Source organism: Lutra lutra, chromosome 4 (assembly GCF_902655055.1).
Source record: "Lutra lutra chromosome 4, mLutLut1.2, whole genome shotgun sequence".
Classification (NCBI taxonomy): domain Eukaryota; kingdom Metazoa; phylum Chordata; class Mammalia; order Carnivora; family Mustelidae; genus Lutra; species Lutra lutra.
In genome coordinates this window covers 60,711,915-60,733,908 of record NC_062281.1, presented here as the reverse complement: position 1 = coordinate 60,733,908, position 21,994 = coordinate 60,711,915, and the positions used below count along the sequence as shown (strand labels likewise).

Sequence of the window (21,994 nt, the reverse complement as noted above, 5' to 3'; positions counted from 1 at the left end):
ACGTAGTCACACTCACAGAAAACAGAAAGTAGAATGGTCACTGCCAAGGACTGGGAAGAAGGAAAAATGGGGAGTTGCTGTTCAATGAGTACAAAACTTCAGTCATGCACAGTGAAAAAGTTCTAGAGATTTGCTGTACAACATTGTGCTTACAGTTAACAATACTATACAGTGCATTAAAAATCTGTTGAAAGGGCAGATCTCATGTATAACATGCTTTTGGCCACAATAAAAAAAATATAAAATTTAATTTAAAAATAATAAGTAGGAGGTGGGTGGGGGAATGGGGTAACTGGGTGACAGGCATTAAGGAGGGCACATGATGTGATGAGCACTGGGTATTATATGCAATTGATGAATAAATGAACTGTATATCTGAAACTAATGATACACTGTATGTTAAGTAATTGAATTTAAATGGGAAAAAATTAGTAAATGTCCCATATACTAATAATGAACAAGTGGAATTTGAAATTAAAAACACAATACATCAAAAACTATGATGTACTATATAGTTGCTAACTGAATAAAAAAAAAAACAATACCATGTATATTAGCACCCAAAAAATAACATTCTTAGGTATAAATCTAACAAAACATGTACAATATCTCTATGAAGAAAGCTATAAAGCCCTGAAGAAAAAAATCAAAGAGAACTAAATAAATGGAGAGATAGTCCATGTTCATGGATAGGAAGACTCAATATTGTCAGTATGTCAGTTCTTCCCAACTTGACCAATAAATTCAATGCTATCACAATCAAAATCCCAACAAGTTATTAATGAATACTGACAAACTGATTCTAAAGTTTATATGGAGAGGCAAAAGCCCCCAAAATAGCCAATACAATATTGAAGGTGAAGAACTAAGTTGGAGGACTGATGTTACTCAATTTCAAGACTCACGAGAGAGCTACAGTCATCAAGACAAAGTGGTATTGGTGAAAGAACAAACAGATTAAAGAAACAAAAGAGAGAGCCCAGAAATAAACCCCCATAAGTACAGTCAATTCATTTTTGACAAAGGAACAAAGGCAGTACAGTGGAGCAAAGACAGTCTCTTCAACTGTCAGATGGTGTTAGAACAACTGGATATCCATACACACAAAAATTAATCTAGATACAGACCTTACACCTTTCACAAAATCAGTAGACCCAAATGTAAAATGAAAAATTAATAAACTTCCAGAAGATAATATAGGAGAAAATCTAGATGACCTTGAGTATGGTAATAATGCCTTTGTCGTTATACACTAAAACAAGAACCATGAAAAAACAATTGATAAGCTAGACTTCATTAAAATTAAAAACTTCTGCCCTAAAAAAAAAAAAAAAAAAAAGACAACAGTAAAAGAATTATAAGGCAAGTTACAGACTGGGAGAAAGTATTTGCAAAATACACATTTGATGAAGGACTATTATCCAAAATATACAAAGAACTCCAAAAACTCAACAATAACCCAATTAACAAACAACCCAATTAAAAATAGGCCAAAGTCCTTAACAGACACCTCACCAAAGAAGATACACAGATGGGAAAAAAAAAAAAAAAGAATATATACACATGGCAAATAACCATATAAAAAGATGCTCGATATCATAGGAAATATAAATAAAAATAAAAAATGAAATACCACTGGCCAAAATCCAGAATACTGACACCACTGCTAAATGCTGATGTGGACACGGGGTTACAGGAGCTCCCACTCATTGCTGGTGGGAATGCAAAATGGTACAGCCACTCTGGAAGACAGTACTCCTACCACACAATCCAGCAATTGTGCTTCTTGGTATTTATTCAAGGCAGTTAAAAATTATGTCTACAGGAAAACCTGCATACAAATATTCACAGAAGCTTTACTGTTAATTGGAAAAATGTAGAAGCAACCAAGATGTCCCTCAGTAGGTGACTGGATAAACGGTGATACATCTAGACAATGGAATACTATTCAGCACTAAAAAGAAATGACCTACCAAGTCATGAAAAAACGTGGAAGAATGTTAAATGCTTATTGCTATGTGAAAGAAGCCAATCTTTTTTTTTTTTTTTTAAGATTTTACTTATTTATTTGAGAGAGAGAGAGTGAGGGAGAGCATGAGAGGGGAGAAGGTCAGATGGAGAAGCGGACTCCCCATGGAGCTGGGAGCCTGATGCAGGACTCAATCCCAGGACTCCAGGATCATGACCTAAGCCAAAGGCAGCTGCTTAACCAACTGAGTCACCCAGGTGCCCAAAAGAAGCCAATCTTAAAAGAATATGTATCTATGACTCCAACTGCATGATACTCTGGAAAATGAAAAACTATAGACGATTAAAAGATTGGTGGCTTGGGGGAGAGAGGAAGAGATGAACAGGCAAAGCACAGAGAACTTTTAGGGCAGTGAAAATATTCTATATGATATTGTAACAATGGATATATAACATTAGACATCTGTCCAAACCTGTAAAATGTACAACACCATGAGTGAAGCCTACGGTAAACTATGGGCTTTGAGTGACTATGATATATTGATGGAGGTTCATCCTTCGTGACAAATGAGCCATTCTGGTGAGTGACAGGAACAATGGGGAAGGCTGTGCATGTGTGGGGATAGAGGATATACAGGAAATCTCTGTACCCTCCTCGCAATTTTGTTGTAAAATCTAAATCTGCTTTAAAAAAACCTTTTTTAAAAAATAGAAAATTTAAAAATAGTCTGACATTTTGTATTAGCACAAAGTGTAACAAAGACAAGACAATAGCATGGTGGTAAATGTACTAGACTGAAGCCTCCCTATCTGAGTTTGAATTGCAGCAGCAGATAGCCTCTTTACTTTGCTTTCTTGATCCGTAAAATGAATTAGACTGGAGGAACTTGAAAATCTCTTTCAGCTCTAAAAGCCTATGAATCATCTTAACACAAACCAGAAAGCTTGGAATCAAACAATACACTTGAATAACATCACCCAAAAAGCCTGTTGAGTGTTTTTTAAAATGGACTATTACTGAAGTTTTTTAAGTCTTAAGAAAAATCATGTAATGCAGATGGCTGTTCCATTGTTAAAATAAACATTTCACATGCTTTCTCAGCCATTTTAGTGTTTTTACATGATCCACCCAAATATCAAACTGGTATCTGAAACAATAGTTTGGACATTTTCCATGTTATGAAACATCCTAAATGTTCTTTAAAAAAGATTCTGGTACGTGATATACAAAACATTCTTTCAAGAAAATGCATACTTAATTTTAGTGGAAGTTCTGAGAAAAAGCTTTATTCAGTTTTTCTTTATTAGCAAGTGATATATATGGAAATAAACACGTTGTATAGTGGCAAAGGTGGACCTTAGAATCAGAAGATACAAGTCTTTACTACCTCTACCTTACTATCCCTCAAGCAAATTAATTTGTCACCCGAGCCTCAATCATCCTGTTTGTAAAATGAGAGGTTGGACATTCTCCAAACTTTTCACACTTCAGACTGCTTGTATTGTTTTTCTTCTACGCATACCATAGCTCAAGGATCTGCCTTTCAGACAGATTGTATTTATTTAGGGTAATATTTAGGATAATAAATCATCTTCTGGTTTCTTCTACCAAAGAATGCCAATCTGAGATTCAGAACAACTTGAGATAGAAATTCAGAGATACATTTCTAATTCAAAGCAATAAATCTACTAAGAAAGAATGCAATATTTCTATTAGGTAATTGAAATACCAGTAACGACACCTATTTTTATATTGAGTAGAGCAACACCAAGCTGAGAAGCACAGGTCTAAATGGTAACTAAGACAACCAATACAGTGGGGAAAAAGTAAAACCACCATATTCTTTTCATTTGTTCAAATGAAATTACAATGTCAGGTACTGTGCTCTCATGATTTACTTTTTAAATCAAAACAATTGGGTTTTTTTTCCCTAGATTGCACTTATTTTTTAAGTCTTCCCTCCTTTTCCCTTGGGGAGAGGTGGTCAACCATGTTTACCTTTTAGACTGATTAGCTTTCCAAGAAGCAGTTTCAACTTTAAAAAATGTTATTGCAATCACCAATAATACCAAAAATAGTACCATGCAGTCAAGAGACACCTTCTGAATAACTAAAAGAATAAATGCCACATCTGTTGTATGCAGAAGTTTTAGGGAGACTATCACCACTGCCTTCCTGAATCTTACACTTAACAGCCCTCAAGCATACAGTTGCCTCTTCCTTCCTTTAGTGTTTTTAGTCAATGTTTTGACTACTCTTACTCCTTTTACTTCCCATGTCAAGGGGATTTTTATCTTCCCAATTACATGTACTCCATGTAGTATGTGCTGAAAGATCATGGATCGAGCACTTCTCTGTTCATATTTATTTTAAATAAATGGAGTTTTAAGTTGATTCATGTTAAAACACAATAAAGACACAATGATTAAAATCGGTGCATGGACAGTCAAATGAAGAGAAGAGAACAGAAAGTCCAAAACAAAACCAAATACAGAATCTTAGTATATGATAACGGTAAAGTATCAACGCCGTGGGGATTAAAATTGAAGCCATACTTGGAGTATAAATCCCAGATGGACCACAGATTTAAAGACAAAAAAAAAAAAAAAAAAAAAACTTATTATAAAAGTTCCAGAAGATAATGTAAGAGAATTTTTTTATAATTTCACAGTGGGGAAGGCATTATTAACTATGTTAAGATTACAAGTGCTATATATATGGACTATAAAAGACAGACCACGCAAATATACTAAAAAGAAAACCAAACTTTAAAAGAAGATTTCACCATAAACAAAGAGAACTTGAAAAATATTGGCAAGTCCTATTATAAAGGCACATACACACACACTCTCTAATCAAATTAGAAAGAATAGAAGACCAACATATAAAATGAGCACTAATTATGACACCACTGACATAAAAAGTATTGAAATGGCTCATAAACATACAAAAATATAATTAATCTCATTAATTTCATTCACAATAGGAGAAATGCAAAATAAAACTATACTGAATACCATATTTCAACTATCAGATTGGCACAGATCCAGGAGTTTGACAGCACATTGTGTTTCTAAAGCTGGGGGGAAACAGGAAATCTCATATAATACTGGTAGGAATGTAAATTGTTAAATCTCTACTGAGTATAACCTGGCTACATCTATCAAAATTTATACGTTTTCATATTCTTTGACTCAGTAATTCCACTTGTAGGAATTTACCTAACAAATACACTAACACACACATAAAATGATATATGTCTGAGGTTTCACACAGCAGGATAATTTACAATAGAAAAATAACATAAACCATCGAAATGCCCATCAGTTAGGAACTAGTTAAATAATAAAAAAGTCCTAAGCATATCAATATGAAAGGCTCTTCAGGACATATTGTTAAGTGAAAAGAGAAAATTGTACAACAGTGTGTCTGGAATGCTAGGGGATATAATAATACATACTTGAATTTGCTTGTATATGTATAGGAAGATTCTGGAATAGTACAAAAGAAACCAAACATAAGTTAACTTGCTTGGGAGACAGGGTAAAATTGTGTGAATGAGAACAAAAGTGGGGAAGACTTTTTACATTTTTTGCATTATTTATTTTTATCCATTGTAAAAAAAACTAAAAAAAGAAAAATAAGATTAATGATATAGTTGAATTGGAACTAAACTTCAACTAAGTTCATCATTGAAAATGAAATCAAAGGTAAAAGATTTTTTAAATGTCTATTTCTAGAGTGTGGAGAAGTAGATACTTTGAGGGGCACTTGGGATCTCCCATTACAAAACAACTGGTATTTTTATAAATCTGAATGTACATATGCCCTATAATATATAAATTCCACTGGCAGATGTGATCCCCCAAACTCTTAGACATGTGCACCAGGAGAAAGGTTAAAAAATGTTAATGGTTTTACTATTAATAATAATAAAATCCTGAAAATAACTCAAATTTGAATCAATAATCACATAATGGATGAAACACAATAATGTAACAAATTAATCTTAAATTACAATAAGTGGGAGAATAAAGCTTAGAAAGAATACCATCTTTCTAAAGTTTAAAAAAAAGCAAACTAAACAAATACTGTTAAGGACTAATACTTATTTGGTGAAACTATGGAATAAAGGGTAAAGGGACTACATAAAAAATGCAGATGGACTGGTCACCTCTGTCATGGAGAGGCATGGGAGGCCAAGAGATACGAAAGGAAAATGTGGAGGTAAGGATATCTGTAATATTCTTATTCTTAAATTGAGTGGTGTGTTCACAAATGTTTATTATATTATCAACTTCATAACTTAAATGTGTTAAATGCTTTATGTGTCAAGTTGTGTTTTTTCTTTAAAGATAATAACACACAAGTTTAACATTTCTTGGCAAACTGTAATACACCACACTGGATTTATAAAACTCCATCTTTCTAGATAAGCTGATAAATAAGTAATTATAAGCATTAACCTGATTTTCTCCTTCTGCTTATTGTAGAGTTTCTTTTATAACAGAAAAAATCAGTTAAGTAGGTATATTAGTACTTCAACTTACAATCTCTGGGAAACTTTCACCTATGTGGCGTTATAAGCTCTCTTCCAGTTATGAAAATGATAGTTTTAGACACCTTTTGATCCCCATAGAGCTCCGAGAAGAGCATATATTTCAGATTTCTAGAATATCTAAAATTAAAATTTCATTCAGCACTTTAGAAAACTATACGTTTTCTCTTCTTTAAAAAAAAAAAAAAAAAGTCAGAGAGGTACCTGGACTGAATCAGTTAAGTGTCCAACTCAATTTCAGCTCAGGTCATCAGAGTCATAAGATCAAACCCGGTGTTGGGCTCCATGCCGGGGACAGTCTGCTTGAGATTCTCTCTCCCTGCCCTTGCCCTTCCCCACCACTCTCTCTCTCTTTCTCTCTCTTTATAAGTAAATAAATAAATAAATATTAAAATTAGAAATAAAAGCCATAATAGCTTCCTGAAGTAGATTTCAGTATATAGGTAACTACTGCCCTAGCTCTTTAATACATACTCCATGATCCCCAGGTCCTGGGAGATTCCCACATCAGGCTCCTCACTCAGAGGGAGCCTGCTTCTTCCTCTGCCTGCTGCTCCCCCTGCTTGTGCTCTCTCTCTCTCTCTAACAAATAAATAAATAAAATCTTTAAAATATATATACATATTTTAAATTTATTTTTATTAGCCTATTTGTGTCCTTCATGTTTATTTATCCTGTTGCTATATATACTGCAATTTACACTGTTTATCATTTGCCTTTTTATTTTCTTACACTGCTTCATGAATTCACTTTCACTTTTTATGTACTTATATCCATCTCTTTTTTTCTTCATGTTTTCATCCTTTGCTCTTACACTTTAAAAAAAAAAAACTCATACTGCAATCAATAAATGCATCTTTAAACTGTTCATATGGCAGCCCTTCTTAAAAACCATGTATCTTAGACAAAAAAAACACTTTTTTTGTCTAAAAATTGAGTCAAATCAGTTTTTAAATTCATGAAAATTTAAATTCAATCTTTCCTAAAGACTATTTCAGAAAAATATACTATGTTCATCTAATTAAAGACTTTCATTCTAGTTTCAGATTCTTTTCCATAAATGAATGTGCCTTTAACTACAAACTCAACTTGTATGACTGTTAACAGAAGCAAGCTTAATGCTGCTTCTCTTCTCCCTAGAGTCAATGGGCAAGACAAAAGAATCCCAGCCCAAGTAATAAAAAGGCTTCTCATCACTTAGCCAAGCCCAACATAGCCACCCATGGAAAAGAGGGAGACAGTCTTTCTGGAACATGTGAATCTGCCTTCCCTTGCTCAGGAGAGGACCAGCATTTCCCCTTGCAGTCTCACCAGGTATAAGAGCACAGGTAATGAGGATGTGTATGTAGGTCTTGTTGCCCCAGCTGCCAGTTCAATAGACCTATATTCATGGGATAGGACTTCGTTCAAAGACAACTAGCCGGGGCACAAACAACCTAACAATCTTTTAAAAGTGGACAGCTAAGTCAGCTACACGCTTAGATTTCCAACGTAGGATTTATGTCTAAATAAATAATTAACATGATCACTTTGTTTAATATTTAAATCCAACTAACTTAATTGTCTCATTACAAAGTGGTTTTGTTATTATGCGAGGCACAAAAGTAAATTGTTCGGGGACACTCCCAAAACACTTAAAGAATCTATTGGTCTGTTTTCCTAAAATTAAAAGTACAACCTTCACCCACGCCCATGCGTAAAAGCAAAGGTTCTAAATACGTACACAGCATGTGGGAAGCAAGCCTACAATCTATCTTAAGTCATGTCACTGGGATAGTTTGGCTTCCTGGTTTCAGGATGGATAAGTTTAACAACATAAGGATATGACAGAAAAGTGACAAAAATTTTGGCAAGTCAACTACGATACTGAAAAGGTCAGTAAGAATTCTATCCCATCCCAAAAGTATTTGTCCTGGGTCATCTCTAATGAACCTAGAAGAGCCAGCATATTTCACAGAGGCTAAATAAAACTTTTTAAAAGGTTAACGGAAAAATATTTATGTGAAAAATGCCTCCAAATAATCTTTTAGTGGGTGGATTCAGCACATACCAGTGAATACCTTTGAGCTTAGTCCAATTTTGAATTAAGCTAGAGTTCACCTTTAAGAAACAATGAACCTGTTTTTAAGTAAAACCCTCTATTAATAAAAATCATGGAATGTGAATACAAAATAAAAGATATTATCAACTGAACTGTATCTAAATATTTTACAAAGTTTTCCATGAGCCGTCAGTAGATCTTTAAAATGCATGATCTTTTAAAAAACTTGTTAGTCATTCATCTGTAAAAATCTAGCTTTTTATGTGTATGCCAAGCATAAAATTGCCCCATGCTAAATTTAACACAAACCTCATATCACAGTTATGTGTTCTCGCACTTCAACATGACTATGACAGTGATTTAAAGGGTAAAAACACACAGAACAGCCAGTCTACCTTTTGCTGCAATTCAGTAGAATGAAGAAAGCCTGAGAAGCATTCAAAAATTAGGTCCACATTTTAAATCTGCAGGCAATCAAGCCAGGAGTCAAGCTATGCAATCACAATCACTTGCAAAACCATTTAAACCATTTTTTTTTAGTTCTAATTGTTAGCAGTTTCTTATGACTGTAATCTTTAAAAAAATATCTTCCACTTCAAAAATTAAATGCACATGTACATTAACTTTTTTTGTCTACTTAGAGTTAGGTGCTAGCTATGCCAGGTTAAAATTTTCTTTCTCCTTTCCAATTCTGCATTCCCTGCATTTAGTTCTTGTACACTATGCTTCCAAGTTAATTTCACAATATTTATCCAAACAGTGGTTAGCTAACTATAATTTGTAAAGTAATATAGAGTTTAATAAAGAAAATACTACAGAGTCACTTTATGATAACATCCTACTTTTTACAAAGTATGTTACCTTTGCAGACGTTATTCAAGAATGGTTAATCATTTTACGAATGTTAGATTATTAAAGATACTCAGCATTAATAAACTGGTATGCGTAACTTTTTTTTTTTTTTTTTTTTAATTTGACAGAGAGATCACAAGCAGGCAGAGAGGCAGGCAGAGAGAGAGGAGGAAGCAGGCTCCCCGAGAGAGCAGAGAGCCCGATGCGGGGCTCGATCCCAGGACTCCGAGATCATGACCTGAGCCGAAGGCAGCGGCCCAACCCACTGAGCCACCCAGGCGCCCCGGTATGCGTAACTCTTAACAGAGCTCATTGAATCAGAAGACATGAAACAAGCTGCTCAAGATCAGAAAATATGCCAGCGTGGCAGCCAGCAGGGACAACTTCGAATTCTTGTCTTCCCCCACATGCGCCATCCCCAGAGATGCCTACTCTCATCTTTGCCTGCAAAACTCTAAACACAGGTATTCTTCATCAGACAGAAACCAGTTAGGGCAGAATTTCAAACTTAAGGAATTAAGTAAAAAGAATTTAACATTAATGTTACCATAATATACAATTTAATTCTCAGCTAATGGATTCATCACTTGAGGATCAATTGCTAAGAAACAAAGTTTTTGCTAATGTTGTATTTAAGAAGCTAGGAGTTGGCTCCAGAGGACACTAGAGTGCTGCTAGAGAGAACCAGCCATCAGGGAGTAAAACAGTTACATTTCAGAGCAGGGCTGCCAGCATCCTCTGTGATAACCTGAGGCAGAGACCACTCAGTGTTCAGACGGAAGAACCCAGGCTTTGGCTTTGTCACCTCTCACAGTTTGGAAGGGCTGAAGGATCGTATCCTTCTTTCAAGTTCTCAATATGAACTACTAGAAACTGAAGGAAGTTCTAAAGTGTTAACAGTTTAGTTAAGTTTCAAGCTGGCTCTGAATGCTTATTACTGTGTTAAATGAAAACAACACAGTACAAGATAATTATATAAAAATATGTGTGTACATAAAAAGAACTGAAATGGGATACAGTTGATTTTATTTTTTTAATTTAATTAACACATAGTGCATTATTAGTTTCAGAGGTAGAGTTTAGTGATTCATCAGTCTTATATACTAACCAGTGCTTACTATAACCCATGACCTCCTTAATGTCCATCACCCTGTTACCCCATCTCCCTATCCTCCCCCACCCCAGCAATTCTCAGCACTTTGTCTCCTATTCTAGTTTGTCTCTCTCTCTGATTTCATCTTCAAACAGTTGATTTTAGAGTATAATTGGTTTATAGATAATTGTTTTACTTTCTTGATTCTTTTATATTATAACAATGATGCAATAAAAACAGCTTTAAAAAATTAGATCCTCACCATGTAGAGTAAATGGTACTTAGTTTGCAATGACTAAACCATGCTAAGAATATAAGTGCTTATGTCTTCCGTCAGCACCAGGAAATCAAATACCATGACTTCCTTGTCTCCACCAAAACATCTCAAGCCCAAATAGATCCAATAAATATCCAGTGCCAGTCTAATCACTGAACCACTGACAAACACCAAGTGTAGTCAACATGAAAGTGAAAACTTACTGTTATTTGTTGGTTCAGGAAACCCAGCCTTTGGACCACTCCATCCTTTGTTTTCCCCTGTCTGAAAGATTAAGCCAATTGTTTAAATTCAGAGAAACAGATTTATGCAAAAAGAAAAAAGTTAACTAACCAATTAAGCAAAGGCAAAAGTCTCTCGTGTGATTATTTATTCTCTCCCTCTTTAACCCCAGGACCATGGACACAAAAGTAATTAATATGAACAGTAACATTCTTCCTTTCCTATATGCAAATCTATTTTTATGTCTTTTTCTGCTTTTATCTGTTCATCTAAATTTATAATTTAAGTAATCAAGAAAGGCTCACAGTCAATACATGTAGTATATACAACATAGGTTCTATCTAGATGGTTAAAAAGCAAACAATTCTTAAACAGTAAATAACAATCATCACAAGTGCTAAAGTAACTCAAAGGGTTTTATGGTTTCTGAGGTCTAATCAACAATGGAAACTGTTCTGTGAAAGCTCTAAGAAGGGTCATGAAATACTGCTAATGACATACATAGAAGATTGAAAACTAAGCCCAAACTTTAAGTAAAACATATAATATCCTGACTTTTGTCAGGCCATTTGACCTGCCTGTTATAAAAATAAATTCAGAGAAGCCAAAGTATTTTGAAGTGGTAAGTATTTTAGTCAAATTAATAAGTGACTTTAACTGGTTATGTTCTCTTTGTGTGGAACTGGTCTTATTGATATAAAGTACTACAGGGGAAAAAAGTCATATTTCCTATTATAATCAGCTTTTATATTTATACTATCAGATGTTAAAGTTCAAATGGAAAAATAAACTCTAGATATAAACACAAAATATAATCCTGGCAAATAGTATACCACTGTGAAAGGACAGAAGAGGAGTAAATGCTCATAAATGCAGGTGGGCGTCAATGGAAGGCCCAAGGAGACCCCACATACACATTCTCTGTGAAGATGAGATCAGAATGAGAAGAAAGCTGCCTGAGGGAGGTTAAAAGTTTGAGGAAAGTGGAGCAAGGTATTAAGTCACATTAGGGAAGAGAAGAGGAGGCAGATCAGAAGAATGCAGATTCTCAGGCACCCACCTCTGAGACTCAGGCACACAGTCTGCTTGAGAATGAGTCTGGGCAAGAAAAATCAAGAATTATGTCCCCATACCCACCATACTCTTATGATCAAGTAATAAGCACAACAGCTGACTACAGAGCATGCAGATATACCTCACCCCTTGGGACAGTGAAGAGGGACTGCTGAAACCTGAGGGCAGAGCAGAAACATTGAGGGGAAAATCCTCCCCAAACCTCACCCCACACAAAACACAGATAATAGCACACCACTGCTGAAGGAATTTGAAGTCAGTAGTGATGATAGCAACAACAAAACTCAAAATGAGCTCAACTACTGACAAGATTGATACCACCCTCTATACCCTCCAGAATTAACAGTCTGACAGAAAAGACATGCCTATTTCTCAACATAAATACTGTTTAACTCAGCCTCCAAAATTTTCAATATAAAATGTCCATTACTTATTCAAAAATTATAAGACAACCAAAATTTCAAGAATTATCCATTGTCAGAGGATAAAGAAGTCAACAAAACAGGACCCAGAGGTCAGAATTATAGAAAATAAATTTTATAATACCTAAGATTAGCAGGTTAGAAGATTTAATATATGTAATGTACATAATATAATGACAGACAACATGTTTAAACATATGGGGTATCTCAACAGAGAAATAGAAACTATAGAACAAAAGCATTTGGAAATCTTGGGGGACAGTAACAGATGAAAATTAATGCTGATGTTGTTATTAACACATGGACACAGATGAAAAAATATTCACTAAAACTGCAGATAAATCAATAGAAATTATTCAAACTGAAGCACAGGAAAAAAAGGTTAAAAATTAAAAGGAACAAAAGATACTAGAGCTACAAAACAATACCAATGGTCTAACAAATGTGTAACTGGAAATTCCACAGAAGAGAGGAAACAAAGAATAAGAAATATCTGAAAAAATAACAGCTGAGAATTTGATGAAGTAGCCAAATTATAACAAACCATAGATACCACGTTCAGAGACCACTAAAGCAGGAAAAATACAAAAAGGGGAAGAAAGAAGGAGGAAGAAAAGAGGAGAAAGGGAGGAAGGAGAGAGGAAGAACAGGCAAGAGGGCAGAAGGATAAAGCAAAAAAAAAAATCATATTTACACATATTATAGTCAAACTGCTGAGAACTAATGAAAAAAGAAAATTATGACAGCCTTCAAAGGGAAAAAGATAACATGAAGAGGAAAGAGCAGGTAAGAATTACAGCAGATGTTTCAACAAAAACTATGCAAGTCAAGAGACAATGAAACAAGATCTTTTCAGTACAGTAGATCCCCTTATCTAGAGGGGATGCATTCCAAGTTCCCTAGCAGGCACCTGATAGCACAGATAGTACAAAACCCTATATATACTATGTTTTTTCCTGAACATACACACCTACAACATGTTTAATTTATAAATTAGGTACAGTAAGAGATTAATAAATAATAAAATAGAACAATTATAACACTATAGTAAGTTATGTGAATGTGATCGTTCTCTCAAAATATCTTACTATATTATACTCACTATTCTTGTGATGATTTGAGATGATAAAATGCCTACGGGATGAGATTAAGTGAGGTGAATGGCAAAGGCATTCTAATGTAGAGTTAGGCAACTATTAATTTTCTGATGAGCTTTCAGACCTGTGGATGGCCGCAGGTGACTGAATCCATGGAGAGTGAAACCATAAATACGGGAGACTACTGTACTGAAAGAAAAAAACCCAGAATCCAATCCTATATCCAGACAAAAATAACTTGCAAAAATGAAAATGAAATAAAGACTTCTTTATCAAACAAAAACCAAGAGAAATTACTTCCAGTAGATTTGTTAATACAAGTAGTTCTAGAGTAAGTTTTATAAGCTGGAGTATAATACCAGAAAGAAATCTAAACAAATGAACATTATTCATGAATATGGATCTATACGAATGAATGAGGAGTACTGAAAATGGTAAAAATGAGGGTAAATATAAGACATTTTTTCTGATTTCAACAACATAAAATGATAATTGACTATATAAAGCATAATTAGTAACAATAAATTGTGAGTTTATACTATATATAGAAGTAATATGTATGACCACAATAGGACGTCTCTGAAACATACAGAGTATAATCACAATAGGTCATAAAGAAAGATAGAAAAATAAAATGTATGGCCATATTAGAGGTCAAAGAGAGGAAAGTGAACAAAGAATAAATGGAATGAATAGAAACAAGTAATAAGACAATACATTTAAATCCAGCCGTATCAATAACTACGATAAATGTAAATGGTCTAATCACCTTCAACTAAAAGACAGACTGTCAAATTAGATTTTAAAAAGCAAGACCCAATTGTGTTTTCTTAAAAAAAGCAATTTAAGTATAAAGACACAGATAGGCTAAGACGATGGCAGAAAAATATCTCATGCAAACATTAATCAAATTTAAACTGGGATGGCTATAATAATATCAGACAAAGCAGAATTCAGGTAAAGGATTACCAAGGCTAAGGAAAGAAATCATATAATAATAAAGTGGCCAAGTCATCAAAAAGACATAACAATGCTAATTATATATATATATGTTAACCACAAAACTTTAAAGTACACAGAACAAAATTGATAAAACTGAAAGAAGTGGAGACACTATCCAACTTATAACTGGAGACACTAACAATAAAATAAGCAGAAAGAAAATCAGAAGGAATACAAGAGTGGAAAGAAGCCAAAAAGAAAACTAAAACATATCTTGAGCTGAATAAAAATAAAAACTCAACTTGTCAAAATCTATAGGTCAAAGTTAAAAATCTGCCAGTGAAATTCACCATTACAACAGGCTAAACAGAAAAAGCATATGACATATCAACAGATGCAGAGAAAGCATTTAGCAAAATTCAAAATTCAAAATGTACTGATAATTAAGTAAAAAAAAAAACCCAATCTCTTAATAAAGCAGGAATATAAGGAAATATCAATCTGATACAGAGTATCTATGAAAAAAAAAACTACAATCATCATGGTATTTATAAAGGTGAAAGACTGAATGACTTTCCTTCTACAATGGGGAACAAGGTAAGGATATCTGCTTTCCTATTCAATAATCAACCACTTCTATTCACCATTGTACCAGATGCTCTTTTCACAGCAATAAAGCAAGGCAAATAGATAAAAGTATACAGATTAGAAGGGAAGAAATAAAACTGTCTTTCTTCATAGACAATATGGTCATCAATGCAGAAAATCCCACACACTCTACAAAATAAACTATTATAACTTATTACTCAGTTTAGCTAGGTCACAGAGCACAAGGTCAATGTATAAAGACCAACTTTATTTCTATACAATAGAAAAGAACTGGAAATTGAATGGTACAGTCATTGGTTTAAAAACCAACATCATTAAAAAATATACCATTAATAATATATCCAAAAACATGAACCACTTAGGGATAAACAAAAATTGTGTAAAGTATTTCTATGAAAACATACAGAACACTGCTGTGAGATACTTCTATAAAAACCTAAATAAATGGAGAGCTAGATCTTGTTCATGGATGAGATTCCATATTAAGATACTGATTTACGTGAAACTGATATTCAACACAATCCTAAAGAAAACTTCCCAGTTGTCTCTTTCTTTTCTTGGTAAAGACTGATTCTAAAATTTCTATGGAAATGCAAAGGCTCCAGACTAGCCAAAATAATTAAAAAAATAAAAAAACAGAACAAAGACAAGAGTTCTTTATCTGATTTCAAACCCATACATAATTATAATAGCTTCAGGATAGACATATGGATTAAAGGAACAGAATCTAGAAAGAGACCCACAAATATGTGGTCAACTGATTTTCAACAATTGCTAAGAGAATTCAATGGAAAAGCATTAATCTTTGAAACAAATGATGCTAGAACAACTGGATCACCTATGCGGAAAAGGAGGGAAGGAGAGGACAGGAAGGGAGGGAAGGAAAAGGCAGGGGAGTTCTTTATCTGATAAAGAATTTGTGTCCAAAATATATAAAGAACTCTTATACAACTACTCAATAAGAAAGCAAACTATCCAATTTTTAAAAAGACAAAACTTTGAATAGGCATTTCAGGGAAGAGATATGAATGGTAAATAAACATATGATAAAATATTCAACATTATCAGTTATTATGGATATACAAATTAAATTCCAGTGAGATAACATTATAAACCTACAAGTACAATCAAAACTATCAAAACCAACAATACCAAGAGCTGAATGTGAAGTAACTGCAGCTCTCAAACACTCCTGGTGGGAATACAAATTGGTACAGCCTCTCTGGAAAACCTCTTCACAGCTTCTTAACAAAGTTACACATGCGCTAATTATACAAATATGTACATAAAGAATATACTAGAGAAATATATACATATAAAGACTTATACATGAATGTTTACAGCCACATAGTTTATAATAGACTCAAAGTAGAAAGAGCCCAAATGTTGGTGCAGACTAAAACAGTAACAGACAATAGAAAAGAACAAACTAATGATAAATGCAACAGCATGGAAGAATCTTAGCATTATGAAGCCAGACATAAAAGGCTTCCTAATGTATGAGCCAAATTATATGACATTCTGGAAAGGCAAAATTATAGAAACAGAAATCAAGTGAGTGCTTGCCAGGAGCTAAGGGGAGGGGAAGAGATTAACTACAAACGGGAACTTTTCTGGGTTAACAGAAGTATTATACATCTTAATTGTGGTGCCAGTTAATGAATGTGTATGCAAATAACAACACACTTATGTCAAAATTCACTGAACTGCATCTCAATAAATCTGAAATTTTTTATAAAGTGGGGATATGTTAGTACATACACATAGAATATCTCTGTAAAGATATTTCTATTTATCAAATCCTTATATAATATTCACTGTATTTCAGACAGTAAATGTTGTACAATTAACTCATTGTGGAAGATGCTATTCAAAAGAGAGACTAAGAGACCAAGGATCTCAGAGTGAAATAAGATTAACTTTTTCCTCAGTGTTCACCCATTCATGCTATTTGAATTCTTTCAGCCATATATATAATTGTTTATTAAGAAAAAAAAAACTTTTTAAAAACACGCTTTTGCAGGTTTTTAAGCTGCTTTTCCCACATTCATCACAGATTTTATTGACAGATCAGTGTATTCAGTCCTTGTCCTGATCTCTCTGTAGCATATGTCTGCTACCTACTTTTTTTTTTTTAATGTTCTGTTAGTCACCATACAGTACTTCAGCTGGAGGAATCATGCTACCTACTTCTTAAAGCCACTCTCTCTTCCTGTTTACAGGTTTTCTTTTCTCTTCCTTCCCATCTCCCTCATGCACATTATCGGCTACTGAAAGCTTATCACACACACTTCAGAAATACCTCAGCTATCTTTCCCCTTGCTTCTCTACCACCACTGCCTGAGTTCAGACCCTCGGCTTCTTTTACCTGAACAGCTCTGCTAGCCTCCTAGCTGGACTCTCAGCCTCCAGTCTCATCCTGCTCAAATACACTCCCTGTGTTACACGGCTGTCTTTTGAAGAACGCAAAACACATCATGTCACTTCCGTGTTCAAATCTTAAATTAGTAACTCATCAAGCTCTTTAACTCACATAAAAACAGTGGCCTCAGCTATTCCTGACTTTCCAGATTCATCTTCATATTCTCTAGGTTCTGGGATACTATAATTTTTGTTACATGATTAATGCTATTCACTGTTAACACTTAAGGGTTAGTTTTCTGAGCATAGGGACCAAGTTTCAGTCATCTTATTATCTTCAGCTACCAGTGTTTGGCATTGAGTGAGTGCAATGGTAAATTTTATGCGTCATTGTCTGGACCATGGTGACTAGGTAACTGATCAAGCATTATTCTGGGTGTTCTGTGAGGGTGATTTTGGAAGAAACTGACACTGAAATCATTGAACTCTGAGTAAAGCAGATTCCTCTCTGTAATGTGGGTGAGCCTAATCAGTTGAAGACCTACCTAGAAGAAAAGCTTGACCTCTCCTGAATCAAGAGGGAACTCAGCAGAAAGCTTCTGGACTCAGACTTAACGCCTGATTCTCCAGCCTGCTGGCCTCTCCCTCACATTTTGGGACTAGCCAAGCCTCTGCAACTGCACAGGCCAATTCCCTAAATAAGTCTCTGTGACTAATGTACGAATATGTATGTACACACACACACACACACACACACACACACACATGCACATCCTGCTGCTCTGTTTCTCTGGAGAACCTTGAACAATAATATAGTGCATATACAAAAAATGTTTTCATATTAATAAAATTAGTGGTTTATTTTCACTTAACATACAAATACATGTCTATGAGGAGATTTATTTTGACATATATTTATAAATCACTCACCAGTTTTAAGTCAATATAAATGTGTTAAGTTAAAACAACATATACACAATATAAGAACTACAGAAACTTGAACACATGTTAGGTTTCATGTTACAAATACTTTTAAAAGAAGAAAAAGCACTGACTAGCCAGGTTATAAAAACAGAATTGAAATCTCTAGCGATATCACACACACAAATAAATCTTAATCACTCAAAATAATTGCCCAGATCTTCACAGCTATCTTAAAAAGAAAAGTATATCTAAATGTTTTCTAATAGATGATTTTGTTTTTACTCTAAATTTCAGAAATGTGTTCCTACAGAAACTGAAAACATCTCTAAAACAGAATCCTTATGTGAGAAATGGCATGGAAAAAAAAGCATATTGTTTTTGATAGAAATAATCATTAAGCCTGTTTTATGAATTTTCATTTAATAAAATGTTTAGTCAAAATAATTTCTACATGTGCACAGATAAAATGATAATACAAAATGGAATTAAGCTAGTTCCTGCTAAGTTATCTGCCAAGTACAGAATTTGGGGTTCTCTGCTTCTCTTGCAACAGAGGTAGGTGTTAATGATGTCATTAACTGCTGCAGAAGAAATAGGGGACCATGAACATAAGTCTTGGCAGAAAATAAACACCCTCTGAGTTTACCTTTAAATTTAAAGTAAATAGAAAAATTAGTTTATAGAGCGCCTGTCCAATATAGTTCCTGCCCTAAAGGGATAACTCAGGATCTTTATTTCCAGTGTTTTCAGCTGTATTCCAGAAATAAAGGCTCACAAACTCTGTTCTTTAAAAAGCACAAATTAAAAACTGTGGCTATATGGCAAAAACCACGAATCAATAAGCTAAAAAGTATTCAACTGGAAGTATATAAAATTTATACACCAATATAATTTTTTAGCATTTTCCAACTGTAAGATTGTAATATTTCATCTTGGCCCCATAAACAGATGTTATTTTGTACCTGGAGAATCTATCTTTAAAGATACAGAGTACCGCCCGGGGCGGGGGTGGAGGGAGGCAGTGACACTGACTTCTACTTTAACAGCAGTTAAGACATTACTTAGAGTCAAAAACACTGGAATAGGATTTGTTCCTCACTCTGATATTCTGACAGGATAGGCATATGTACATATAAATTTAGCTCTCACCTTGTCAAGTTGATCTTGAAGACTAGTGGATGCTTTATAACCAAGCTGTAACAGCATTGCTTCTGCAGCATTTTTTTTGGCTATCTTTTTGTTAGGTCCTGTTCCAGTAGCAACTTCATTGCCTACTTTGACCTGATAAGATTAAAGGAAGAAAGTGAGGATAACTGCTTTGGTAAACAGGAACTTCTTAACACCATAAAACAATGTGTCATGCTCTTTAACATTCAAAAATATAAAATTTGGCCCATAATGAAAACATCAACTAAGATACTAACCCATTTAAATAATGTTATAAATACAAGTGAAAATATATGTGGGGAAAAATACAACAATATGGTCCTCAAACTGACAATGGGGGTTTATCTCAGGGTGACAGAATCTTAAGTGATTTTTACTTCCTTACATATTTCTATGTTATTTGATTTTTTAAACAATATTATTTATACAAGCAGAAAAATAAATTCACATTGTAACAGAATTTACATAGATTATGACTACATTTAGTATTATTTATTTAATGAACTAAAAAACTGAAATTCATGGTGCTGCCATTTAAAACAATGCTCACATTGCATCCCAAGTTTACAAAGCTTTATATAAATAGTTCCTGAGGAAAATTAATATACAAGGGTTAATACAATATTGTGGTTAAGAACAAAGATTTCCAGGTCAGATCTGGGTATGAAATTATTCTAGAGGCGCTTAGGTGGCTCAATTAGTTAAGCACTGGACTCCTAATTTCAGCTCAGGTCATGATCATGCAAATGAGCCCTGAAAGGGGCTCTAGCTCTACTCTGGACACGGCATCTCTCTGTCCCTCCCCAAACCTCCTTCTCTCTTTAAAAAAAAAAAAAAAAAAAAAAAAAAAAAGTGATCCGAAGGGGCACGTGCACCCGAATGTTTATAGCAGCAATGTCTACAATAGCCAAACTATGGAAAGAACCTAGATGTCCATCAACAGATGAATGGATAAAGAAGATGTGGTATATATATACAATGGAATACTATGCAGCCATCAAAAGAAATGAAATCTTGCCATTTGCGACGACGTGGATGGAACTAGAGGGTATCATGCTTAGCGAAATAAGTCAATCGGAGAAAGACAACTATCATATGATCTCCCTGATATGAGGGAGAGGAGATGCAACATGGGGGGTTAAGGGGGTAGGAGAAGAGAAAATGAAACAAGACGGAATTGGGAGGGAGACAAACCATAAGAGACTCTTAATCTCACAAAACAAACTGAGGGTTGATGGGGGGAGGGGGGTTGGGAGGGGGGGTGGGATTATGGACACTGGGGAGGGTATGTGCTATGGTGAGTGCTGTGAAGTGTGTAAACCTGGTGATTCACAGACCTGTACCCCTGGGGATAAAAATATATGTTTATAAAAAATAAAATTAATTAAAAAAAAAAGAAAAGAAAAGAAATTCAATTCTGCTACTTCCTAACTGTATGAATTGATTCAAATTAGTCAACATCTTTAAGCTTCAGTTTTTTCATCAGTAAAGGAGGTATTCTTACACTACCTCACAGTATTGCTCTGAAAATTAAACAAGAAAATGCATGTAAACTACAGTGTATAAAATATCATAATTGCTCAATAACAGGAGTTTTTTTTTTTAAGACTTTATTTATTTGAGAGACAGAGTACAAGCAGAGGGAGGGAGAAGCAGGCTCCCACTGAGTAGTGAGCACAGGACTCTGGGATCATGACCTGAGCCGAAGGCAGACGCTTAACTGACTGAGCCACCCAGGTGCCCCTAACAGAAGCTTTTTATCATTAGAACTATTCCACAATTATCTCTGGGAAACAAATGACACACACATACACATATATGTCTATATATGTATTTAAAATACATCAGCCATCTCATATCCACACATATATTTTCCAAATTGGGTAGTGCTTTTAATGCTGCACCTGCCAAGACCTAATGCAAAAAAAAAAAAAAAAAAAGGAAAGGAAGAAAGAAAAAGAAAAAGAAGTAAATCAGAAAGTTAAAAGGAAAAAAATTTAAAAATAAAAAAAATTTTTTAAGATTTTATTTATTTGAGAGAGAGAGAATGAGAGAAAGAGACAGAAAGAGAGAGTACACACAAGTAGGGGGAGAAGCAGAGAGAAGCAGACTTCCTGCTGAGCAGGGGCTCAATCCCAGGACCCTGGGATCATGATCTGAGCCAAAGGCAGATGCTCAAGTGACTGAGCTACCCACGTGCTCCCAAATAAATACATTAAGAAAATTTTTAAAAAGAAAGCAAAAAGTACAGCATTACAAGGACAAATAAGAAATACACAACCAGGGGCGCCTGGGTGGCTCAGTGGGTTAAGCCGCTGCCTTTGGCTCAGGTCATGATCTCAGAGTCCTGGGATTGAGCCCCGCATCGGGCTCTCTGCTCAGCAGG

The 21,994-nt window shown here is 34.5% G+C and overlaps 1 protein-coding gene across 19 annotated transcripts in view; it reads right to left on the bottom strand.

Moving 5' to 3' along the window:
* The window catches only part of STAU2 (staufen double-stranded RNA binding protein 2), a 320,498-nt gene that overhangs the window by 152,835 nt on the left and 145,669 nt on the right, over window positions 1-21,994 (bottom strand). For all 19 annotated transcript variants that reach the window (XM_047728851.1, XM_047728856.1, XM_047728849.1 and 16 more), the window contains 2 exons: window positions 19,591-19,722; window positions 10,994-11,054 (listed from right to left, as the gene is read on the bottom strand). In XM_047728851.1, coding sequence (XP_047584807.1) covers window positions 10,994-11,054; window positions 19,591-19,722 — 193 coding nt within the window. The remainder of the gene's footprint in view (window positions 1-10,993; window positions 11,055-19,590; window positions 19,723-21,994) is intronic.